Source organism: Centroberyx gerrardi, chromosome 8, assembly GCF_048128805.1.
Source record: "Centroberyx gerrardi isolate f3 chromosome 8, fCenGer3.hap1.cur.20231027, whole genome shotgun sequence".
NCBI classification, from domain to species: domain Eukaryota; kingdom Metazoa; phylum Chordata; class Actinopteri; order Beryciformes; family Berycidae; genus Centroberyx; species Centroberyx gerrardi.
In genome coordinates, this window is record NC_136004.1 from 3,641,765 (window position 1) to 3,667,951 (window position 26,187).

A 26,187-nucleotide genomic window follows, 5' to 3' on the forward strand; every position below is an offset into this window, starting at 1 on the left:
TGGACACAGCTAAAAATGGTGCAAGTTTAACATCCAACTTGGCCAAAATGCTAGTTGTAGGTTGTAACTAGCCAAAACAAGTTGTGTGTTGTGTTTTTGAGTGAAATGTTTCTTTAAATCTAGAGGTGGGTGCGTGATGACGACATACGGGGAACTGGTCCAATAGGATAGTCCAGAGCCATGGGATAGTCCATGGTCGTTGTGACAGGCGTGTTGTTCACGTACCACTTTGGGCGTAAAATAGATCTGTTAACATTGTGGATAGTGTACATTACCTGTTTACAACACTAACACCAAGCGTGTACCATTTTACCATTAGTTGTACCAGCGCAGGTTTGTGTGTGTGTGTTATATGTACGAATCCCTATTGTGTCTGGTCAAAGGGCGTGTTTCTCTCTGCTGGAAGGTCTGTAGTACCGTAGGCGTAGTTTGCTAAGGAACTGTCTTAACTAGCCCGAGGTAAGATATCGAAAAAGTAATTGCTTGTACAAGACCATTAATTTATAAATTAATCCATTCGGTGGCAAAAGTAAGTCATGTTCACAGTTTAGCTAAGTAGCACTGACTGCATGCACGACTGCACGTAGTGATAGTAACGTTACGTTACCGTCAACAGGAAAGATAATTTACTACTACTAACTTGCACGTCAAAAACTCACTAGTTTAATTTGTTGGCATTGTATGTTAGTTGGGTTGGTCTGTCTCTCATGAAAGTATAATGAAAGTATAGAATAGCATGTTTTCCAGTAATTTGAGAAAGTCATCTGGTAATTCGAAATGGTATGTCTATTATAGTCTATACTGTTTGTGATTTGGCCCCAACACATACCTCTTATGTGGAGAGAACACTGCCAACGATGATTCAAAAATCTGTTGGTGTGATATTGCGTTGTCTTTCTGCATTATATGCAAAGTAGATCCCTGTTAGAACATAAAAGATTTTTTCAGAGTCGTTCGAGTCTTCAGTTAAATTCGGCATACGTATAATCCCCCAAGCAGCGTTTATTTCGCTAAATTTTAACTTTTACTATTGGTACACACTGCTCGCTAACTCCCACCACGGTGTGTGTCTAAGAGGAAGAAGATGGTGGGAATAACAGGCGACCCCGTTATAAACGTTGAAATGTCATTGAAATAATAGCCGCTTGGTGGGTTATATGAATGCCGAATCTACCCGAAGACCCAGTTGAGCCATAAAAACTCTTAAAATATGTACTACCACCCGTGTGTCTTTGCCGTTAAGCAAGGCAACATTAAACAGACAGATTTTTGAATAGAGTTTGGTTACACTTTTCTTCCATGCAAGAAAGAACGCATCGTATCAAGGCTAGTCTGTGATTGATCTTGTCTACGAAGGGAAACTAATTTCTCCTTGGTCTAGAAAGTTTGGCAAACTTGCAAACTGAAGCTCTAGCAACAAAGCTACTGAAGAGATTGTGGGTATTAGCAATGTTTAATGGGTGTTTCCTTTGAATTTCATCACCCATAGTATGCTGATATCACTATAACATTATCTCTTATGCTGCGTTCCAGAGATGTGGGAAAGTTGTAAACTAATGCAATGGAACGCCCGTCAAATTCCAAGTAGAAAACTCAGGCAAGATTTTTCAACCCAGAGGTTTCCTAGATGCAGTTATCCGACGGCACATCAACATGGCAGAAAACAGAGCATTACTTTTAACATGTTTATAGTCCTTAAAATAAACGTTTGATTTACAGCATCACATGACCTCAAATATGTCAAAACACCTGTGTGCTAAAATGGTTAGAAATTGGAACTGTGAAGTTGCTAATAGTTACAGTTGCTGCAGTAGAGTGTTGGAGTATGCTAACTAGCTAGCTAATATTGCTAGATATCATTGACATGACATTCGCTGTTGCATGGGGAACAGGATTTTATGTTGGCCAAAAGAAAATCTCATGGCCACTCTCCTGGCTTTTCTGAGCATGACCACTGGAATCAGCTGGGAATTTGTGATTTCTGGCTTTGAATTGAACGCAACATTTATTTTCCCTCACACAGCTTCAAGCCGCCCTTGTTGGACCTGTGCAACTATTGACGCCTACTTAACAAACACTGAAGGAACCACAGCACCGCTCTGTATTTTCTCAGCCTTCCCCTGACCTTCAAGTCTCCACCTGTGGCCTTGACCTGTTTGGGGGGGTTAGTCAGCACTATGGAGGAGAAGGCCAGATCCTTCCTGGGGAAGTTTGTGGAGGAGTTCCCGGCCGCTCTTGAGCAAGGCAGCCCCCTGCCCGTCAACCCTCTGAGCCGCAGGGTCAGCCTGGAAGAGCTGCGTGGAGAGAGCCTGGAGCTGGGCCAGAGGCTGCTGGCTGCCAGGTACGACTGGAGGGAGGTGTGTGTGTGTGTGTGTGTGTGTGTGTGTGTGTGTGTGTGTGTGTGTGTGTGTGTGTGTGTGTGAGTGAGTGAGTGAGAGGGAGGTACTGAGTGTGTGAGAGTGCATGTGTGTCTGTAAAGCCTTGGTCAGACTAGTGAGGTATTGTGTGTGTGTGTGTGTGTGCGTGAAAAAAACTTTTAGAGATGATTATATTTGAATGCCTCAGTTATATACACACTCTCTGACTGTGAGCCAGTCAAAGCAAAGCAATGGCTCTGTATCAAACAGGCTCCTGATTCGCTGCCTGAGGCGCTGCTCTACACAAAATGGTAGCATCTAAACTTCTGTTTCTCCGCTGTTTGAATGGTTAAGCAGCATAATGTTAGTTGGATCTTAATATTATTCCCATGTGGCGACATATAGCAGGTGTGAGGCCACCAAAAAGAAAAAATGAAGATCCAGGAGTATAGGGAGTGAGCAAGTTTTAAATCAAAACTCTAAAACTGTCTTTATTGTATGTTTCTATAAACGAAATAGCATTGAAAATAGATAGGTTGACATATTTCTATGAAAAATGTATACCGGTATGAATTATTTAATCATTTTATCAGTTATCATGATATTGAATATGACACCTTGAACGTTTTAAAACACGGTAGGTACACAGCAGAGGTGGGGACTCGAGTCACAATTTTAATTGCTTGAGACTTGACTTGATGCATGAAGAGTAGGGCTGCAACTAACGATTATTTTCATTGTCGATTAATCTGTCGATTATTTTCTCGAATAATCGATTAGTTGTTTGGTCTATAAAATGTCAGAAAATGGTGAAAAATGTCGATCAGTGTTTCCCAAAGCCCAAGATGACGTCCTCAAATGTCTTGTTTTGTCCACAACCCAAAGATATTCAGTTTACTGTCACAGAGGAGTAAAGAAACCAGAAAATATTCACATTTAAGAAGCTGGAATCAGAGAATTTTGACTTATTTTTCTTAAAAAAGTACTCAAACCGATTAATCGATTATCAAAATAGTTGGCGATTAATTTAATAGTTGACAACTAATCGATTAATCGATTAATCGTTGCAGCTCTAATGAAGAGAAGACTTGAGACTTTACTTAGGTTCTGGTGACTTGGGACTCGACTTTGACTTGTACTTTGATGACTTGAAAAGGTTTCTAAAGTCTTGACTTGAGATCTTGTGTTTGTGTAAATGACTTAGATTGAAAGTGATGAGATTTGTTCCAGCAGACGACTGAATTTAAATTCTTTTTTCTGAATTTATATGGAATGATTGAATTTATTGAAGTTGAAACTGATTATAGAAATCAAACTCATTATGCTCATACCAAGTTTTTATCCTATTAAAACCATATTGCATTGAAAAGTCCTAGATATTTAGTTTTCTTTAAGATATTAAATTGATACTGGACTCTTGATTTATTCTGACTTGACTTGCTGTTCTACATTTAGACTTGAGACTTGACATTAATGACATGGACTTGACATGAACGTGACTTGGTAATCTACATTTAGAGTTGGGACTTGATATCAGGATAATAACGCTCAGACAGAGAAGGGCCACAATATGATTCTTCACAGTTATGAATATTTTGTGATTTATTTTGTATTTATTTACCAGTACACAGGATTGGATGTTACAATCTTTTGTGACATAATCCAGGATGAGCATTCTTATAGAAGCCCAGTTCAGATGTCAAAACAATGATGCTTTTTGGCATTGGAAATTACGCATGAATCAAACATTTTGTTCAGCGATTCTCTTAGTTCCAGCAACACTGTGCTACCGCAGCACTTTGCTGTTAACAAGTAGAGTTTTTAAAAGTCAGAGATTCACTGTCCAATCATGCATACCGTCCAACCCAGCACCTGGAAAGCACTAGCGCACTTGTTATTGTCATATATTGCTTGCTTGCTGTTTGTTGTTAATTTGGCTGCAGCAAATGAACTGAAATGATATCCCTTAGTGAAGAGATATCAAAACAAATACTTGAATGAATAAAATGCTATGACTGGTGGTCTTCATTTATAGGCTTGATATAGAAAAGCATGGGAATTTGGAGGAAAGAACGTTGATTTTAAACCGTCTTTGGTTTTATTTCCCACTTTTGTTAAGTGACCTACTATCATACGCTAGGCTGTAATGTTAGTGCAGGATTAAACTGCTATTTACACTATCCTCCCGTCTCGTGTGTGTGCGTGTGTGGTTGCATTCCTCACATTCCCGACAGTTCCTCTCCTGCCCTGCTCTCATATGCATGGTTGGTTTTGCTGTTAACTACAAGCTGCAGGGACAGGGCAGAATTAAAGTTACAGTGAGACTAAATTATAAAGCTATAGTAGACTGAGAAATGATAGGTACTGAGTTTGAACATTACAGGAAAGTTCCACCCTCAGATCCTCATACACTGTTAAATATCAATCTGTGATGAATGCATTCATCACAGCAAGTGTTGTAATTTACTTTTCCGGTGAGTCCACTTTCCCTCAACCATGCAATTTAGAGAGGTGTATTCCAGACAGGGAAAGTCAGGGAATTTGATCAGTTCTGTGGGGAAGTCAGGGAATATCAGGGAATTTTACAAATTCATTGCATGAGATGGTTTTTAGCTCAACTGCAGTAGAAACAAGACTGAGAAAGAACATTAACAAACCAGGAAGGAAGAACATTTTCAGGTCATGGAAGCACTAAAAACTTAGTTATGGAAAGTCATGGAAAAGTCATGGAATTTAACATTAGGGCTCAGTGGGATGAAAGATGCCTCTGTTTTTATTACATAAACATTATCTAAAAATGCCGTTATTACAACTGCAAACTGTCCAAAATCATTCAGCCTAACATCTAAAATTATATTCACAGAAGGAAAATGACCATTAAACATTTGGTAATGTGACTCATCAGAAAATATGTCGAGATCTATACGGACTACATTAAGCCTTAGTCAGTTTGTTCTAGGCCATAAAGGAAGGATCGGCTTGTGTGTTCTCTTTTCTGCTTGCACTCTTCCTCAGAGGTACTTCCTGTCAGAAAACCTAACTTCCTGTCTGCAGAAGCACCATTGTTCTCCCCGCTTCCTGCCTTTCTCGCTCCCACTCTCCTCTGCGGCAGAAAGCTAATTCTGGACAAGGAGTGATAGAGCTGACATGATTTCACATTTATAAAGGCATCGACTACCTGTACTCTGGTCATCGATTGGGCCAAGTCATGTTTTATCCATCCTTGTGTGTGTGTGTACTTTGGTCTTGATATTAGGGATGGGACGATATATCGGAATTCAATATATTGCGATACAAAAATGTGACAATACGTATTGTGGGGCAGAAAAATTAATCGCGATATTAGCTCCATTTTATTCTGCTGTTGTAATCACAAATGAGACGCTTGACCATCACAATTTCACAAGCTCTCCATCCAAATTATATTATTTGCACTTTGTAATGACATTTTTACATTGTTGTTTACATTCTAGCAAGCCAATGCCATCGCTAGAAAGATTTGTCTCAGAAATAAACAGAATTCTGCACAGTCAGACTTTATTTATTACATCGTATCGTGGTTGTATAAAATCATCAACCCCATATCGCGTATGGAATCGTATCGTGAGATAAGCATATCGTCCCATCCCTACTTGATAAGTTTGGAAATTGCACAAAATAGTTTGGAAAATTATGGAAAAATATTGTTGTTAACTCCCAATATACAACTACACCACCTTCCATCATCTAACATATATGTTTGTTGTTGTGAAGAAGAATCTTCATCTAAAAGACTGATATGTTGCAGCTATTCCTCCTTGTGTTTGCTTGGTTCAGGGATGCTCCTGCAGGTCTCAGCGCCCTCCTGTGCCGGGCCGCGCTGTCGGAGCTGCTGCAGAGCGACCTTTCACCTTTCCACTGCCCCCAGGAGGCCGAGGCCAACCAGGACGAGGAACAGGAAGCAGTCTGTAAGTGTTTCCCCCCACAATGTTAAACATAGGCTGATTACCAAATCCAGGAATGCAGAGTCGATACTTGTGTCCTCATGGAGAACGTTCCTCCCAAGTTGTCTTGGGATATAGACAGAGTTGTGGTAACCTGTCATCCTGCCAGGTTAGAGATTTTGGCGGGAAGGAGACCTGCATTTTCAGGCTCACCGCTCGGAACATAAACTCTCCATTGAAAGTCAGACTAATGAAATTCTTTGAGGTGGGTTAGCAGCTCCTTAAGGCAGGTTGAGGCAGATTTTACAGACTGTTGAGTAAAATCCTCCCACACCACACTGGAATGATTTCTCTGCTCAGACATCAGATATAGAAATAATAAAACATATTTACTAGCTGTGGTCAGGGAGGTTGATGTCTGATTTTTAATGAAAGGCCAATATCAAACCCTTCAATTCCTGGACCATCTTTGTCAGATTTGCCTAAAGCTTGTACTGTAATATTCACTTGGCCGCAGGTATAGGCTCATCACTGGATATGGAGATTTTTAAAGGCTGTTTTGCTAGTTTTTCAGGGTATCAGAGTAACCTCAAGTTATTTTGTTTGTATTCACTTAAAAGTTTACTTTTCATATTTTCAAAACTAAAAATCATTACTACTGTCGAATATAATTTGACTGATTTAAAGACGGAAACAATTACTCTAGTTTTAAGTTGTTTTATTTTAATCCTGGACAAATAATTACTAGTGGACCTTTGCAGCCACAATGTGTGTGCTGCCTTCTTCTGGCAAACTGCTGAACTGTCAGAGGAGGTGATTCAGGAAGATGGGTCACTCCCATCATGAGCCCATAAAGCTGAAAAGTTGTGTACATCCATTAAATTTTGCATGGTGTGTTGGCTACCAAATAATTTTAAGGAGCATTTTTAGGGTTTTGTCTGAGATCTGCACCAAGTACAAAGTGATTTTTTAAAATTGAATTTGTAGATGGTACAGGAACATTACAAACAACAAATTTACAATAATATGTAGGCTAGACAGCATGTTTTACAGTATTTTGCTAGGGGATAAGAAAACAAAGAGCTTTCAGAGGACACATTCATAGTATAAAAAGACCAAAGATTGCAGGTTTTAATACCTTTAAGGTTAGAGAGTAACCTTAGTGAATTTCTATTGATGTCAGAGTTTCTATTCATCTGGATGACCTACCTGATATCAAACATCCATCTGTCCAGATGAGCCTCGGTGGTCTAGGATACAGGCTTCAAACCTGCTGCTGCTTACCATTAAAGCAATAATCAGCAACATTTTCAATAGTGATTCAGCCTATTTCCAGTTCATGAAAACTTTTACATTTGCTGTTCTAAACACCCGGGGTCTGATAGCTCTTTTCTTTCTGTTCCAGTTTGTTTGGAATAAACAGAAGAAGAACTGGGTTGTTAGCATGAGCAGCAATAGCCACCATGGCTGAACAAAGAGGAAGAGCACCACCTAAAGGATGGGGCATTAGAATATGGTTAGCTAGCTAACCATTGTATCTGGTCAAATAACCACACAAGCTAGCGTATCTAGTAGAAGCTAACGTTAGTAGTAGTAGTAATAGTGGCTAATAGTCGCATGTTAACATAAACATTGGTTGGTTTACTAAATTAGCCTGCTGGCTAGTTAGCTAACAAAGCAAAAAAACAACTGTTTGTTCATGTTAACTGGGCTGCCTCTTCTCAAGCTAGTTAAGAGTCGAGTAGAGACTAGGACTAAAGACAAGACAGTTTACTGTGTCACAGTAACCTACATTTGGAAACAAATTTATCGAATCAGACCATTCACTTTTCTTATAATATTAACTGACCTACACCCACACCACAACAAACTCATGCAATGACAGTTTAGCACCAACAATGTCGCCAATACCGAAAAACAAGGCTCTCAGGGATTACCGCTCTGTTTCATCTTCTCCTCAGTGCTCCAGTCAGAGCCAGCCCAGCGTCTCTTCCTCAACAAGCTGATAAAAGTGGCACTGGCCTGGCATCAAAACCTCCCCGACCTCCCTGCCGCCTCCCCCCGGTTCCTCCGCTGTTCGGTTCACGCCATCAAGAACACAAGGAGGAAGATGGAGGACAAGCACTTGGCCCTGGCCGAGTTCAACCAGCTCTTCGGCTTCCAGGTAGGAGACTCACTGTGGGAGATAAGACATTATTGTATCTGCCTTCCTTCATGTAACCCCAAAAACTGGTTCTTACTGGCTTCTTTGTCTTGTTCTTATCCAGTCCAGGGTATCCGTGGGTCCTTCAAAAGTCATTTTGATACAATAAAATTAGATACAACATTCAGTGATATTTAGTAGAAGCAGATTTAGAAAGTAAGACAAATACCTTGGAGTAGGCTAGTTTCACCAAAAGATGTGAATGGCAGTAGTCAGTTCTTATGCTGTATCATATTACTTGCACTTTCAGTTCTAAAAAAAGCATGTTTTACCCAGTTGAAACATCACTTTATTTCCTCTCTATACCAGGATGGGGTGGACCGTGGCTACTACGCTGTGTTCGACGGCCACGGCGGGGTGGACGCCGCCACCTACAGCGCCGCCCACCTTCACGTCGCGCTCAGCCAGCAGGAGGCGCTACAGAGTGACGCGGCCGCAGCTTTCAAAGCCGCCTTCAAACGCACCGACGACATGTTCAGAGGCAAAGCTAGGAGAGAGGTACTGAAGCAGTGCTATAACACACCTAACCCGCTGGTGGCTATATTGGAGATCCACAGCTCTAACCAGTAATCCATCCACTCATTTAGATTAATTCACCCCTTAATTAATGCGAAATCCCCTTAAAATGAGTAAAGGGAGTTATCTCTACGAACCAGTAATCCCTTAAAATCACCTTATATTTATATTAATTCACCCCTTAATTCATGGAGTTAAGGGGTGAGTTAATGTTTGACTGCTTAATTTAATGTGAAATTCATGGAGACAGGATTTCCATTAATAACTCATCAATAACCCTTGTGATGTTTATGTAATGAGAAATTAAGGACATTTCAGGGATAAAATTAAGGGGGTTGGTTTCGTAGTGTATTAATGGGGAACCCATTGAACCCCCTTAAACACCCCCTTAAGTTTTGACTGCTTACTTTCTAACATAATGAAAAATTCAGGGACAGGAATTTTCCATTAATAACTCATTAATAACCCTGTAAACCTGCACAAAAGGCATAAAAATCCTTTAAATTCTAGTGTCTCTGTGAATCAACCCATGAATAAATCCCTTAAAAACCCATGATACTAACCTTACTTTTTTAAAGCTGTGGTATTTTTAATGGATAATTAATGTTTATGTCATGGAGAAATTAAGGACATTTCAAGGGATAAAATTAAAGGGTTTGGGTTTCGTTGTGTCTCTAAATATGCACCTCAGCCTCAGTCTCAACAGTTTAATAGACATGGTAGACATGGTTATTTTCTGTGCTGTTTTTGTGTGTTTGTGTGTTGTCAGCGTCTGCGGAGCGGCAGCACAGGCGTGGCCGCGCTGCTGCAGGGTCGGGATCTGACCGTGGCCTGGCTGGGAGACTCCCAGGCCATGCTGGTCAGACAGGGACAAGCTGTAGCACTCATGGACCCCCATAAACCAGACAGAGAGGTGGGAACATCTCACACACACACACACACACAAACACATACACACAGGAGTACCTGGAATGTCATGGAATGTTAAATTACAGACAAGGGAAGTCAGGGAATCTGATCATTTCTCTGGGGAAGTTGGGGATTATCAGGAAGTTTTGCAAATGAAACACTACAGAAGTATAGCAGAATGTATTTTCCAATTTGTTTCAAACATTTATTGCATTAGATGGTTTTCAGCCCAACTGTAGTGGAAGCCAGACTGTCTTTAGAATCTCTTTAGAAACACATTAACAAACCAGGAAGAGGAGTTTTAGCCGATAGACACACTCCTACTTAGTTATGGAAAATCATGGAAAAGTCATGGAATTTCACATCAGAGCTGCGGTTGGAACCCTGACACACACACTACCAACTTTAACCAGATTTAGCCCGGGAACAGCTGTCCCAAACCAATGCAGAAGATGCGGAAGAAACCATAATTTCATCATTTTGTTTTTTTCCTCCAAGCTCTCTCAGCTTTTATGGATGTTGAAAGGATGAGTAGGCGTCAGTAATAAGCTAAAGTGATGAGCTAAAAAAAAAAAGCCCTATACGCACAGGACCAGTATTATGTGATGATGACCTCATGTAATTAAAGAATGACTCCCAACCCCAGTATTTCATAAAACGCATTAACATGGGATAATGAAAATCTCAAAAAAAATTTATGAATTCAGCAAAACAAAACCTGAAATTTGCACCGAATATGAATTCAAAAACTTCCTCTATAAATTCCGCTAAGCCTCCATTTTTCATGACAGGTGGAAGATGGAAATTGCTCGTCTAGAAGAAGAAAAAGCAATTGCGCACTCAAATAACCATGTCTTCCCTCACGAATTATGCAGGCAGGAAATTACAGAGTTTGGTTTGCACGGGTTAGATTTTGTATTATCAGGGAACTCTGTCTTCACCAAAACGTGGCTGGAAGTTTTCCTTGACATGGCAGATTTGCAATGGGATTAAAATCACCCGACGATGTCTGTAGCGATTACAAATTACTGGACATCCCCAAACGATATTAGTCCCGTGTGAATAGGACTAAAGGCGCTTATTCTCCCATTCTCCTTGTCCTCCACCACCCAGGATGAGAAACAGAGGATTGAGGATCTGGGCGGCTGCATCACCTTCATGGGCTGCTGGCGTGTTAATGGGACCTATGCTGTATCCAGAGCTATAGGTGAGTCAACCTCAACCAACAAGAACACAGCAGAATGCATCGGGGGATATGATCTGTGTGACAGTCACGTTTTCATTTTGGGAATATGTGTGGTGTTCTATTAGAGGTTCCCCATGCAACAACACCATATCAACGATGTTTGGCACTTTTCCTGTGAAAAGGTCTGGTTCATTTTGCTTCTCTGGTATCAGTTTGTGGAACTGCGTCCCCTGCAAATTAAAAAATGTCCTAGCAAAGCTGTCCATTATTTTGGAACAAATGGAGAAATAGCCGTTATTAAAGGAATAGTTCACCCAAAAATGAAAATTCAGTCATTATGTACTCACCCCCATGCCAGCTGAAACTCAGGTGAAGTTTGTTAGTCTATATAACACTCCTGGAGCTTCCCAGTAGAACTCCGTAGCAGCCTTCTCCAAAACAACTGAAGTCTTTGAGGACCGATCTTTAGAGTTCCAAAAATAACAAAAAATAACTATAAAATGACTCCATACCTCTCGTGAAGCATAATCCCAGTCTTCTGATGCCATATGATCGCTCTGTGAGTGGAAAAAACTTAATTTGATCCATTATTTGATGCAAATCGATGCATTTTATTTAGCTTCCACATTACCAAACCTCACGAGATGGAGGTCGCACACACAAACCTTGTGTGGTGGCCTCGCGAGCATCACTCACAGAGGGATTGTGCCATTTTGATTATGTCACGACGTCGCTCTAACCACTAGGTCAAACCGCAGGCCTGGACCACTAACAAAACATCCACACACCCCCCACTCCCTCCAGGTGATTTTGACCAGAAGCCCTACGTGTCCGGAGACGCGGACTGCTCCACAACCCGACTGGCCGGGGACGAGGACTACGTCCTGTTAGCGTGCGACGGCTTCTTTGACACCGTGAAACCCTCAGAGGTCCCGCAGCTGGTCCTCGAGGCGCTCCGGCAGCCCGGCGACCCCGAGGGAGGCGGGGACGCTCCGGCGGAACTGTCCGAGGACGCTTTGGGACTGTGCGTCGCTCAAAAGTTGGTAGCCCACGCCAAGGGAGCCGGTTCTAATGATAATATCACAGTGATGCTTGTGTTCCTCCGCCCGCCTCAGCAGCTGCTGGCTGCAGACACCGCCGCAGAGGCCGCTCAGGACTCCCAGGAATCACCGGGGCAGTGAGGGAGGAGGTGCGCTACCCAGACTGCACTGTGCCAAGCTACTGACTGAGCATTTCTCGGCCTTTGTTTTTTTGTTTCCTGGTGCTAATCCAGACATCTTACAGACTGACAAAGCTAATATGATACTTAGCCTTGGTTTAACACAGCAGCTACCAGTTAGGGTGTGTTCATACTATTCCACTCTTTTGGAGTAGTGCTGCCTCAACCGCATTTTAAGCTGATGATTTCAAAAAGCGGGTTACATGATGCACACTTGGCAGAAACTCTCCATACCGACTCTTCATGATCAGAGTAACAGCTACTTCCAACTTTTCCTCTTCATTGTGATTGGTCGGCTCACAAAAAGTTAACGTCATGAACTGTTCTCAACTTTAGAACGATCTCTGCTCTGCCCAAAAAGACACCAGGTAGAGCTCCTTTCCATTCACCTGCTCCCCATTGACTTTAATGTAGAAGAGGCACTGGCAGTTTCAAAATAGTGGAATAGTGTGAAGCCACCGAGATATAATTATGTATTGGCTATTGTATATAGTCAATACGGACACTAGGTGGCTCTGAATTCTATCAAATCCAGCTCTATTGCTTTTGTATGACTTTTCAAAGAAATCATGGTGTTCTATTATTAAGTTATTAAGTACTGATTGACTCATTTGATATTGACTTTTTCAAAGGGTCTGTGGTTTTTTTTGTTTTCTTGGAACCAAGCACTCAAATGACTGAAGAATTCTTTCAGTCTTTTGAGTGTTAGCACTCAATGTATTCCATTAGTTACAGTATGTCTGAGAGAGGGATACCATCCTTCTACATGTTTATCAACAATCAAGAGTTTCATTTCAAAATGAAGTGTCCGCCATTTAAAGAAATTGGCTCCCACTTATCTACTTTGAAGGTAGAACATAATTTGAACTATTGCTGAGGTTGTCATATCTTTCATATCACATACCTTTGCTTCTGACAATAAACTTAACCAGGAGAGTTTGTTCCCCTCAGAAATGGATGTATAGCATTTTGCAGTGAAACCCTCGGTGAATGATTCTTCAGTGCCATAAAAGGAAAGCTTGTCTCCTCCTGTCCTAAACACTGTTAAGACAGTCTGTGTTACCTTAAAGTGTCTCTTCCTCTGTATCAGTATTTCTGCTTCTTTCCCATATATTCTCTATGCATCGTCAGTGTTAAATTTGATGCGAGTGATGAAGACACAGACAGCGCCTGCTTTTTGGATTGCACTGTGTTTTGTATTGGAACTCATCATGTGCCAAAAAAGTCTTACTAACTCTATGCCATTTTTGCTGTGGGATACGATTCGCATTGACATCATTAATGGACGTGATTTCGCTTATTTCTCTTCTCTTAAGTTACTTCTACAGTGCATTTTTCAGTCATAACTCAATGAAATGCCTCTGTGTATCAATTATGATATTCACATTTTCATCAGATTCCACACAGATTATTATTTACATGGGGACCCACTGTATTATCCTGTTTCAATGGAGAGTTTTAATGTTCAATAATGCTCTAAATGCTGTTTAAGAGGCTTTTCCACCCTGATAAATATAAAATTGTGGGGGAAACACTGGATACTTGTAATTTCTTTGGAATGAAAATGGTCAAATTTACAGATATTGACACAAAATATTGGCTATTTCAATCCTAAAATATCAGTATTGGCCTTCAACATATGGATGAGAGTTCCCTCTTCTCCACAGCCGTGCCAGCATTGGTCTGATAGGTTCTGGTCCATCTTTTTGAGTTTGGCAGGGGTGAAATATGCCCTATGCATTATCTTCATCTGTATTACTCTATATCTGACACATTTGCTCATGGTAATTGAGTCCCTCCACAAACTATCCCATTCAGATGATGTCAAGTTAATTTCCAGATCTCGCTGCCATTGCAGTTGGGTCGGGGTATTGCAGTTGAGAGAGGAAAGGCACAGGAGCCTATAGAGGTTTGAGACTGTTCCTCTCCCACGGACAATGACCTCCATATGTTATGGCACTGCCCTGCCGTGGATTGTCTGTGGAGGGAGGTGGCACATATGCTGTCAGGGATCCTCAATGTAGATCTCCGGTTTTCGCCCAGGACATGCCTGCTGGGGGCCCACATTGAGAACATTCAAAGCGACAAGCAACAAAGAGTGATTGCCCTTGCGTGCCTTGCGACAAAACGTTTGATCTTAATGAACTGGAAGGTGAGGAAACCCTCCTGCTTCTCTAGAGACAGGTGGCTGGAGGATTTCCTCCATCTTTTAAGCATGGAAAAGGCCACCTCCATCCTCAGGGACCTAGATGCAAGCGAGCTCTGGGATACTATAAGATCCTTCCTAGACCTACAAGTACACAGATGCTTCTTCCCCGTATAATCAGCGCTCAGTGCTCACAGTATGCCAGCCCATTCTACATGTTTCTACCAACCTAAGTTCTTCCTGCCTACAGCATCTATCCAGTCTAGCCATCTGTCCGTCTGTTTACCTATCTATCTATCTATCTATCTAGAATCATCCGCACGGGTGCTGACATGGGACATGTGTGCACCCCAATTGAATAAGAGCACTGTGCCCCCCTTCCCCCCTCCTCTAGGTCATTGTTGTTGTCATTGTTATTGTTGTTGTTGTTGGTGTTGTTATTGTTGTGGATCCTGTAGTCGTGACGTTGTCGCTGTTGTGGTTTGTTTCATGTGCTGTGTCTTTATTGTTTATGAAAATGCAAAGAAAAAGAAAAATTATAAATAGAAAAAAAAAGTATTGGCCTTCAAGAAGTGATATCGGTTGAACCCTAATTCTATTTAGTATGACTGTTAAAGGTATGCAACACTGTGTTACTTGCTGGAACATGACTGGAAATGAACAATGACGTAAGTTGCACTGAATATTATTGGATAGATGGATAGGAAAACCTGTTGATAAGATGGTTTGAAGTTTTAGTTTATTTCTGAAATTCACTGCTAGTTGTCGGGACCACACAGGAAGAACAAAATGATCTAGAGATCACGGAGCCACGATGAATAAATATTAATTTACCTTGTCTCTTATGCTTGGTATAGTTTACGTGAGAGAGCGTGACATTTTTGCCGTATTAAGGCTTTTTTTGTGTGGAACCTCTTGTTTTATTTACTGGATAAGAGAATCTGACAGTATTAACCCTTTGTGTTTTTTATAAACAGTTCTTAATGCCTCATTTTGGACATGATGTCATGATGCAGTGGTTCTTTGAAATCTTTCAGCTGTAATGATTTCGGGATGTAACAATATCCTAATACTGTTCTGTTTTCTGGCTATCCTTTTTGCCAACAAGATGATGTATTGTTAATATCCGAGTCTGAATTAAAACCAATATGAAATGAAAATGTGGAGGATGTGTGTATTAGTGGTCAGAGGGAAAGTGGATGAATGTAAGTTCATCATACAGTGCAAACAACACTACTGAAGCAATGAAAGCATGAATGCTAAATGTCTTAACACACCATAGTTACATGCAGTCGATGAGACAGACTGTGATAACAGTGAATTCTTGGTTATCACTGTAACCAACTCTATTCTTATGTGACTCTTATTTGTAATGGTGAACTAAAGGCAATGCCGCTGAATGTAAGGAGTCATATACTGTGTGTTATTTCAATGGGCCAGGACATTCTGGTCAATATTGTGACAAATCAGGGTGTGATGACGCCTCCAATTATACAAATCAAATGTATCATCAGCTTAAAGCAATATTCCACTTAGTTTTAACCAGGAGTGGGTAGTAACGCATTACAAGTAACGCACATGAGTAAAAAAGTAAATTTTTTTAAGGAACGAGTACTTTTAGTTCCTTTTTTTAAACTGTACTTCTACTCTTTACTCGAGTATATTTTTGAGCCAGTAATCTACTTTTTACTTCACTACATTTGCCATTTATACCTTTGTTACAACTAGTCTGCTCTAAATGCGGGGATTGAGTGTAGGGGGGAGAGCGCGCGAGGAGCATCTCTACTGCAGATGCCAAGTTGCCAGCTGCCTGGAAGAAAAATAAGCACCACCTGTCTTTTTTTTTTTTTTTAACAACTTTATTTACATTTTCACAATACAAAATATATTCAAATTGGAATATGGTTACATGTACATATTGGCTTATCACCCCCACCCCACTCTAACATAAACACCCACCCCCACCCACATCCTCCCATTCAGGGTCACACAAACAACCAAGGAGAAGAAAAAAAATAAAAATAAATAAATCATGTTACCAGCCTTGTCCTTTACATCTTTGGTACGTAAATTAACCACTTTACATATATGACAGCTACAGATTGTTCAGTCAAAGGATAGAGTTTCAAAATAACTAATAAAAGGAGACCAGGTTTCATCAAACTTTTGGCGTGATCCACGTACAGTATATCTGACCTTCTCTAATTTCAACATTGACATCACCTCCTGAATCCACTGCATAAAGGATGGCGGCTTTTTTGCCTTCCAATTAAACAAAATAAGTCGACGGGCCGGCAGAGAGGCAAATGCAATTGCATTTCTTTGGTGACCAAGGAGGCCCCCCTCTGACTGGACTATCCCAAAAATGGCAGTAAGGGGGTTGGGATTCAGTGTTGTATTGCATAGAGATGAAAAACATTCAAAGATTGAGGACCAGAAGCTGCTTAGAGATTGGCAGGACCAGAACATATGTCCCAGAGAGACCGGCGTATGATGGCACCTAGGACATTCTGGGCGGACAGATGGATAAATTTTGGACAATTTATCATTGGAAAAATGCAGGCAATAAAATATTTTAAATTGTATCAGATTGAGTCTTACACAGAAAGATGAAGAGTGAATCTGTGAAATAATGGAGTCCCACAGTTCATCTGAGATTTCCTCTCCTACGTCTGATTCCCAAGCAGCCTTTGTGTTGTCCCATGTAGGGGAATATATATTCTGTATCACATTGTATACTTTGGAAATTAATCCCTTGTTGTATGGATTAAGATTAAGAATGCGGTGTGTCGGGTCTTTCTGGGGGGGATTGGGGTAGGACGAAAAATGTTTGGAGGCGAAGCTGCGAGCCTGAAAGTATCGAAAATAGTGACTATTTGGAATTTTATGGTCTTGACACAGAGAACTGAATGATCTGAATGAATTATCATCAAATAAATCAATGAAAAAGACCAATCCACATCTATGCCAGGTCTTAAATGCCAAGTCTAATTGTGAAGGTGGAAAGAGATGATTGAATGTTAACGGAGAGAAGCCAATTGTGCGTGTGAAACCAAAATGTTTTCTAAATTGGGTCCAGATCTTAACTGAGTTTAGCACCACAGGATTTAAATTATACATTTTCGAATTCAAAGGTAGTGGGGAAGCCAACAAAGAAACCGGAGAAACGGGAAGGCTAGATTGTAGTTCCATGGTTGACCATAAAGGCCCCTCCTTATCTGCAAATGTGGTGATCCAGTATGTCAATTTAGAGATATTCGCTGACCAGTAGTAGTGTAAAAAGTTGGGTAAACCTAGCCCACCCTCCGATTTGGACCTTTCCAAACTAGCTTTTTTAATTCGAGAGGTAGATTTATTCCAAATGAAGGTAGAAATGAGACGATCTAATTGTTTAAAAAAAGATATTGGCAAAAAAATGGGAATCATTTGAAATAAGTATAAATACTTAGGCAGTATTGTCATTTTGACTGAATTTATGCGCCCCGCAAGGGAGATAGGAAGGTTTGACCAGCGTTCTAGGTCTCCTTTTGTGCGCTCCAATAGCAACTTAAAATTATGCTTAAAGAGTGCTTTGAATGAACTTGTAACACATATTCCTAAGTATGTAAAACATTCCTGTTCCACTTTGAAAGGAAATTGGTTATAAGTACTTTGCTTAGCTAGCTTGTTGATAGGGAATAGTAGACTTTTTGATAGGTTCAATTTATAGCCTGAAAGCTTTCCAAAAACTTTTAGTAAATCCAGGAGGTGAGGTATACCGTTGACTGGATCTGCAAGAAAGAGGAGCAAGTCATCCGCATACAGCAATAATTTATGAGTGGCTCCACCCCTTTCAACCCCTTGGATCCCTCGGTGAGATCGGATGGCAATAGCTAAGGGTTCAATCGCGATATCAAACAAATATGGGGATAGAGAGCAACCCTGCCGAGTCCCTCTGTGAAGGGCAAAATAGTCAGATATAACACCATTGGTACGCACAGAGGCCATAGGGTTTAGGTATAGTATCTTAATCCAATCAAGAAAGGTTGGCCCAAACCCAAATTTCTCCAGTACTATGAACAAGTACTCCCACTCAGTCCTATCAAATGCTTTCTCTGCATCGAGAGAAACAATTCAGAATTCTGAATGGGCAGAGTACAAGACATTCATTAGGCGCCTCATATTGAAGAAGGATTGTTGACCAGGAATAAACCCTGTTTGATCCTGATCAATAATAGTGGGCATTATTTCTTCCAAACGGTGCGAAAGGGCCTTGGTAAGTATCTTATAATCGCAGCAGAGGAGGCTAATTGGTCTGTACGAGCCACAGTCCAGGGGGTTTTTCCCCGTCTTTAATAGCACAGAGATTGTAGCTTGGGAGAGGGTTTGAGGCAACCTTCCACTAGAAAGAATTTCGTCATACATCGATTTCAAGATAGGGGTCAATTTGGTTGAGAATTCCTTATAAAATTTGATGGGAAACCCGTCGGGACCTGGTGCCTTCCCACTTTGCAAGGATTTAATCGCATGCATGATGTCGTTTGTTGATATGGGACTATCAAGGGAAGTTTTTATATCTGGAGTCAAGGTGGGGAGGTCTAAAGTGTCAAGAAATGAAATTACTCGGGATGATTCTGCTTCCATATCTGAACGATATAAAGTGGAGTAGAACTGTTTAAACTGGTCGTTTATAATCTGTGGATTACATGAAGTCGAATTTGGCCCTATATTTATCTCCGGTATAGCATGTTTAGCTGCTTCTTGCTTTAATTGATGTGCTAACAACTTGCCTGCTTTTTGTCCATGTTCATACAGAGCCTGTTTAGATTTTAGTAAAAGCCTCTCTGTCTGTATAGTAGAGAGATTGTCGAATTCGGTCTGGAGTAAGAGCCTTTCTTTGAGTAGGTTCGGGTTGGGGGAGAGGGCATATCTGCTATCAATATCCAGAATGTGCTGAGATAGTTCTGTAATCCGCTTGGAGCGCTGTTTATTCTCATAGGCAGTGTATGAAATTACTTGCCCTCTAATATAGGCTTTCAAAGCCTCCCAAATCATACATTGTGACATTTCTGGGGTGTTGTTTACTTCGAGAAAAAAGTCAATTTGTCCACCAAGAAATGTTTTGAACTTTTTGCAGGAGAGCAGAAGGGGATCTAAGCGCCAATTACGTTGAGGCATTATTTTATCTGGAAAATGTATATCAATTTGGACTGGGCTATGGTCTGATATGACAATGCTGTGGTATTGACTATTGCAAATAAATGGTAGTAATCTATTATCCATCAGATAATAGTCTGTTCTTGAATAACTATGGTGAACAGGGGGAAAAAAGGAATATTGTTTGATTGTAGGATTGTTTCTCCTCCATGGGTCAGATAAATTGTATGAGCGTATAAAAGAATTGATTAAAGATGCCGATTTGGATAAGGAGCTATTAGGTTTGGGTCTAGATCTATCTAGCTGAGCATGAAGAACATAATTAAAGTCCCCTCCTAATATTAATTGGTGAGAGTTAAGGTCAGGGAGATTTGCAATAAAATTCAAAAGAATTGTGAATCATCCCAGTTGGGTCCGTACAAGCTGGCCAGGATGACAGGAGTGTTATATAGTTTACCAATTACAATAACATATCGACCGTTGGTGTCTGAAATAACATTGGTGGCATCAAATGAAACCCCTTTTCTAATAAGGATGGCTGTTCCTCTTGCTTTATAATTGAAATTAGAGTGGAAGACCTGGCCAATCCAGTTGTTCTTAAGTCTTACTTGATTGTTGACCTTTAAATGGGTTTCCTGAAGGTATATGATATCTGGGCTAAGAGATTTTAAGTGGGCAAATATTTTACTATGCTTGACCAAATTGTTTATCCCTCTTATGTTCCAGCTAATGAATGACGTGCTACCCGGTACCTTAGGCGCTATTCCAGTCATATCTCAATTTCCTTGAATGACATATAGGCTGGTCGTAAATTTCAAATGTAACAGGCCACAGTTCACATTGTATTGTAGAATTGACTGGGTTACATGTAGGGAAAATACAACAAACAAGCAACACAAAAAAAAAAACAACAAATGTGAAACAAAACCCCCCTGGACCCTTGAGCTGGTCTTCCTCCTAGAGACCGCTCTATAACACCTTGAGCCTAAAGGCCCTGACACACCAGGCCGACGGTCGGCCGTCGGCCAACGTCGGGCCGTCGGTAAGCGTCTGTGTCCCTAGTTATTGCGGTGTGTCCCGCACCATCGGCACTAGTCGGACCCTGTCGGCGGATTTTCGGCCGATTGCGCATGTTGAATCGGCATCGGAGCCCGTTGGAAATCGGAGGTTTCATTTATCTCCAGCTCTCGACACAGGTTCGGGAAAGCCCCTTGAGCCTGTCGCTGGAGTATTCATGATTTCACCCATTTAGTGCGGTTTCTCCTTATTTTTCGCCTCCGCCTCTTCCTTTCTTCTTCCACAACCAAAACACCAAGGGCTGACAACGCCAGTGCCATTTGCAACTTCTTATCAGACATACGGTTATTTCCCCTCACGCAGGTGCAGAACGTACGTGCTAGTTGGCTGTCGGCTGTAGTCTTTGCGGTGTGTTCAAGTGCAACTTTTTGGACCAGACGCAGGCGACGTGAGGCGACGCAACAGTCGGCCTTCGTCGCCGCTGGTTCTTTGACGTCGGTTTGGTGTGTCAGGGCCTTAATACTAACATGTACCTCACCAGAACCTTACTAACTCTTCAAAGAACTCCACACGGGTTATGTAATACAGAACAAATAAAAATCCCCCCTCACAGTGTCCAGTAATCCAGTTACCTAGAAAGAAAAAAGAAAGAAAAGGGGCCTGCCCTGCACATTAGAGAGCCATTGTCCAACAAAATCAAATACACAATGTGCAAAAGTCCACCTCTCCAAGTAAAAAAAAATAATCTGGCATATCAATGTTAGTGTCTACTGATCATTTTCTCAAAAAATAAGTAAATAAATAAATAAAATAAAATGCATGAGATGCAATGAGAGGAAACCAAATATAGTAACAAAAGGCTACAACAGCAGTAAGTTAAAAAAATATGTATATATTTTGATTTAGACGCTGTGCCATTAAGTGTTGCCATAGAAAAATAAAGTACAAACGGTGGCCCTATAGAGAGCCTAAGTCCCTCCCCTTCCGGTGGACCACCATGGGACCTTATTTCGGAAAAAATATGTACGGTAGTCAACGGCGAGAGACAAATAATTGTTTGATCCCGTTTGAATTGTGCCATGAATTACACATATGATGTTTTGTCAATTTAAATGATAATTTTGCAAGTCAAGAAAGTCGCAGTTTGTCGTAAAACTGTTGAACTATAAGACTGTAAAAATACGTAATTAGAAAGACTACACACCCAAAAGTCGCGCAAGTGACGTAACTTCCTCTCTCCACAAGCTACCCAGAGCCGCTGAAGCTAAGTCCCTCTCAGATAGCAGGAGTATTATACACAACCTGGAAGGTAGACAGTAAGAATGGATTTAAACTGGTTTAGGATAGTTTTAGTACAGTGGGGGCTAACGTTAACGCGATGCCTGTGTGTTTCGTATGTTTCGTTCCATGTTGGTGTTGGTGACGTATATTGTGCGAGACGAGAGATGTAGTTCACTGAGCGGTTTCACACAAAACTAAACGTTACTGTACTGTTTTACAACAAACTGCGACTTTCTTGACTTGCAAAATTATCTTTTAAATTGACAAAACATCATATGTGTAAGTCATGGCACAATTCAAACGGGATCAAACAATTATTTGTCTCTCGCCGTTGACTACCATACATATTTTTTCCGAAATAAGGTCCCATGGGGGACAGCGGAAGGGGAGGGACTTAGGCTCTCTATTCGGTAAACAGCTACAGTAACTGGGTAATGTATAGCCCGGCCATTACACAGGTGTCTAGCCCACGATAGCGGTTAGTGCATACTATCTAGCCGGTTAGCGGCTAGCAAGCTAATTTATCGTGGCTAGCTGCCGTATTGGCATATGGCTAAAAACACTAGCTTAGCTAGTGTTTCGGTCAACGAATACCTATTCCTTTTCCAATTCCTGTGGTTGTAGGTTGTGCAAAATGTAGGTTTTAGCCTCGGACGGATTGTCAAATGTTTTCTGCTCACCCCCGGGGGCCGTGATCCGCAGTATCGCTGGGTACATGATGCCATACTTAACACCAGAGCAGCGACGCAGCAACCCGCTGACTTCATTAAAGGCAGGTCGTTTCATCCTCACCGAGGCCGTGTAGTCAGGGTAGATGTGGAATCGCTTGTTGTTGTGGTAGATGGATCCCGCACTTGCAGCTTTACGCAGAACGTCCACCTTCTCTTGAAAGTAGTGGAATTTAATCACGATAGGTCTGGGTGGGTTGCCATCTCTACGCTTGGGCTGCAGACTTCTATGGGCCCGATCTAGTGTTGGGATGTAGTGCACCACCTGTCTTTTGACCACGATGCGATGATGACGGAGCAAAACCCGGAACCAGAGGCAAATGGGTATCCCCAAATGAAAACTGTGAATGGAAAGAAGTTTTCATTCTCTAGTTGATTGACTGAGGTCTTGGTACAGGGAGTAATACTACAGAACAGAAAATCTGAGTTTTAATTAATTGTATTGTATTCGGTATCTACTGCATTTTGGGGCTGTAATAGGTTTGGTTACTTTGATAATGTCTGTAAATACTAGAGTTAAACAGACTCATATTCTGTTTTATAAAGGGCTAAGAAAGTTTTATCAACAAGTGCTGTTTTTTCATTATTTTGCACTGGCCCACACACCCTAAAAAATATTAAAATGGAAAGTAACTTGTACTTTGAGTAATTTATTAACCAAGTACTTTTTTACTTTTACTTGAGTAGGTTTCTCAAATGGTAATTTTCACTTTTACTTGAGTAATTTTTTATGGGAGTAATTGTACTTTTACTTGAGTATAGATTTTCAGTACTCTACCCACCACTGGTTTTAACATGGGGGTTATTTGGCACTTGACCGCTATGAAAACCAGAATACCTGAACACATGGCATTTCATTGGCCGGATGTACAAAAAACACTGTCTTTTTGTGTTCCGATATCTAAGTTTGAGGAGATTTTTCTTCCAGTGGTGAGTGAACCCCTCTTGCATCTAGTCACTGGATTTTTTGCCTATACCCCCCCCCCCCCCCCCCCCCCCGCATTTGCATGTTTGGTGCAGTAGATAAATAGAAACAGGAATTAAGGACAAAAAATTTTACAATAAAGTATGATTTATTTTTCGACAAATAGAAAAGTAGACATGCAAAAACTGCACTAAATATATAAATATACACATTTTGTATTTACATCTACATTCAGTGAAGGGAACACAAATAACTGGCCATCAAAAACATTTTGGACAGTATGATCCACATACTTTGCTTCATGACTTATGGCTTCATGGTAATGACATACAACTGCTATTATTAAGAAGTCTTTCAGTGCCGTAATCCCATTTCTAGTGCAATGCTCAGGTCAGTCTTCTTCCACAGAGCTACAGCTGAGATGATGTGTGGGCGGTTGTTGAGGTCACAGTTTTCATTTGATCGGAAGTTGTGGCGCTCACCTCGTTCTTCTCAAACCTGAAACAAGATGTGTCATTGCATTATTATTAAAAAGCAATGGAGACATAATAAAACACTTGCAATACTATTTTGTCTTAGAGACCTTGAGCACGAGTATTGATTTGTGTGTCTTTAATAGCGCAATCCAGTCTATCTTACCTGTTTCTCCATTTCTGCATGAGTATCTTGCCAAGTGCTGACTCTGGATTTAGACATTTCTTGCCATTCACTGTTGTGACACTGGAGAGGAATACAAGAACAATGTTAGAGACAGAAGATGGAGAGCAGCACATGAAAAGAATGGCATCGCAACAAATACGGTTTATGAGTTTGGGCTAATTTACTTACATAAGCTCCGTTTCTGGACAGAAGGTACTTGGGTTGTATGGCCGAAAATCCTTTATGAGTCTTGGGTTGATGACGTTGATCACACCGGCTAAACATTTGCATTGAGATCTAGGGGGTCGTTGCCCTGTGGAGAGTAGGGATACAGCATTGTTAAGGTCTGGTATGGTACATTAAAGTGGGATGCAAACAGCACCGCAAAGGACAAGTGCAAAGTAACTGCAGATAGTAGAGAATATGGAGGGATTTCTGTGTCAATAATCACAAATATGTTATAAAATACATAAAAATATAAATGGAAAAAGATAAATAAATACTACAGTTCACAGATATGTATTAAGATTGTTGAATGCAAAAACCAGAAACACAAATGTATCTCTCCATCCACAAATAAATGATTTGTTACTTGTGTTCTGAGTGTCATGAATTGTAGTATTTATCTTTTTCTATTTATATTTCGATTCATTTTATTACATACAGTACTGTGCAAAAGTCTAAGGCACGTGTAAAAAAAAAATCCATAAAGTGAAGATGCCTTCAAAAATAATGAAAAGTTTCTAAATCCAAAAAGTTTACTATAAAGAGCAGTCTACTGACACACTAATGCAGAAAACAAATAAATAAACATCTAAGACAAAATGTATATAAAAAATCTAGGGTGCCTAAGACTTTTGCACAGTACTGTATATTTGCGATTATTGGCACAGAAATCCCCCCATACATTCACATAAACTTAGACACAGTAAATCAAAGCTTTGCAGTGCTGTTTCCTAGATTTACTGAATTCAGTAAAAGACACATTACCTTCTACATGGAGGACAAGCAGGCAGGCGAGAGAGGCGATGAAAGCTGATTTCATTGTGCCGGCTGTAGAAGGATGCTGCCTCAGACTCAGGATGTCTTCAGTCTTGACTGCTGAGGTGATTGTTGTGACTGGAGCAGACTTTGTCCTCTTTATATACGCTCAGAGACACCCACGCAGCCATGCTGGCGGCTGTCCAAATGTTGAAATACTTTCGCTCTCTCGTTTCTCTCCTGACACTCCCCTCTTCCCTCCTTCCCCTTTCACCAGAAGCCTTTACTGGATTTCCCGGAATTGAACCGGCTTAGGCAGAAGCTTCAGTTTAGGGAAGCTGTTATTAGTAAGAGTAATGAGTAATTCAAAAGTGCAGAAAGTGACCATGTCCATTATTTTGGAACAAACGGAGAAATAGCCGTTATTAAAGGAATAGTTCACCCAAAAATGAAAATTCAGTCATTATGTACTCACCCCCATGCCAGCTGAAACTCAGGTGAAGTTTGTTAGTCTATATAACACTCCTGGAGCTTCCCAGTAGAACTCCGTAGCAGCCTTCTCCAAAACAACTGAAGTCTTTGAGGACCGATCTTTAGAGTTCCAAAAATAACAAAAAATAACTATAAAATGACTCCATACCTCTCGTGAAGCATAATCCCAGTCTTCTGATGCCATATGATCGCTCTGTGAGTGGAAAAAACTTAATTTGATCCATTATTTGATGCAAATCGATGCATTTTATTTAGCTTCCACATTACCAAACCTCACGAGATGGAGGTCGCACACACAAACCTTGTGTGGTGGCCTCGCGAGCATCACTCACAGAGGGATTGTGCCATTTTGATTATGTCACGACGTCGCTCTAACCACTAGGTCAAACCGCAGGCCTGGACCACTAACAAAACATCCACACACCCCCCACTCCCTCCAGGTGATTTTGACCAGAAGCCCTACGTGTCCGGAGACGCGGACTGCTCCACAACCCGACTGGCCGGGGACGAGGACTACGTCCTGTTAGCG

At 40.9% G+C, this 26,187-nt stretch overlaps 2 protein-coding genes across 2 annotated transcripts; one reads left to right on the forward strand and one right to left on the reverse strand.

Annotated features, from left to right (window-relative positions):
* The first annotated feature begins 2,087 nt into the window (after window positions 1-2,087).
* Window positions 2,088-13,943, forward strand: ppm1f (protein phosphatase, Mg2+/Mn2+ dependent, 1F). Its single transcript, XM_078285292.1, has 7 exons — window positions 2,088-2,341; window positions 6,174-6,304; window positions 8,242-8,444; window positions 8,793-8,981; window positions 9,769-9,912; window positions 11,022-11,115; window positions 11,899-13,943. The coding sequence occupies exons 1-7, from the start codon at window positions 2,178-2,180 to the stop codon at window positions 12,273-12,275; spliced, it is 1,302 nt and encodes a 433-aa protein (XP_078141418.1). The 5' UTR covers window positions 2,088-2,177; the 3' UTR covers window positions 12,276-13,943.
* A 9,792-nt stretch (window positions 13,944-23,735) lies between these two features.
* Window positions 23,736-25,313, reverse strand: LOC139926815 (C-X-C motif chemokine 11-1-like). The gene is made up of 4 exons (XM_071918655.2): window positions 25,176-25,313; window positions 24,375-24,498; window positions 24,186-24,266; window positions 23,736-24,044 (listed from the first exon to the last, which is right to left on the reverse strand). Exons 1-4 carry the CDS (start codon window positions 25,228-25,230, stop codon window positions 23,957-23,959), a joined length of 348 nt encoding a protein of 115 aa, XP_071774756.2. The 5' UTR covers window positions 25,231-25,313; the 3' UTR covers window positions 23,736-23,956.
* Window positions 25,314-26,187: the final 874 nt, after the last annotated feature.

What these genes read in the sequence shown, in the direction of transcription:
- ppm1f (XM_078285292.1), top strand. Translation starts at nt 2,178, where the DNA reads ATGGAGGAGAAGGCCAGATCCTTCCTGGGGAAGTTTGTGGAGGAGTTC. An exon ending in GAGGCAAAGCTAGGAGAGAG is followed by an intron (nt 8,982 to 9,768) that starts GTACTGAAGCAG and finishes GTGTGTTGTCAG; the next exon opens with CGTCTGCGGAGCGGCAGCAC. An exon ending in CCCATAAACCAGACAGAGAG is followed by an intron (nt 9,913 to 11,021) that starts GTGGGAACATCT and finishes TCCACCACCCAG; the next exon opens with GATGAGAAACAGAGGATTGA.
- LOC139926815 (XM_071918655.2), bottom strand. Translation starts at nt 25,230, where the DNA reads ATGAAATCAGCTTTCATCGCCTCTCTCGCCTGCCTGCTTGTCCTCCAT. An exon ending in GCTTGTCCTCCATGTAGAAG is followed by an intron (nt 24,499 to 25,175) that starts GTAATGTGTCTT and finishes TACTCTCCACAG; the next exon opens with GGCAACGACCCCCTAGATCT. An exon ending in ATGCAGAAATGGAGAAACAG is followed by an intron (nt 24,045 to 24,185) that starts GTAAGATAGACT and finishes ATCTTGTTTCAG; the next exon opens with GTTTGAGAAGAACGAGGTGA.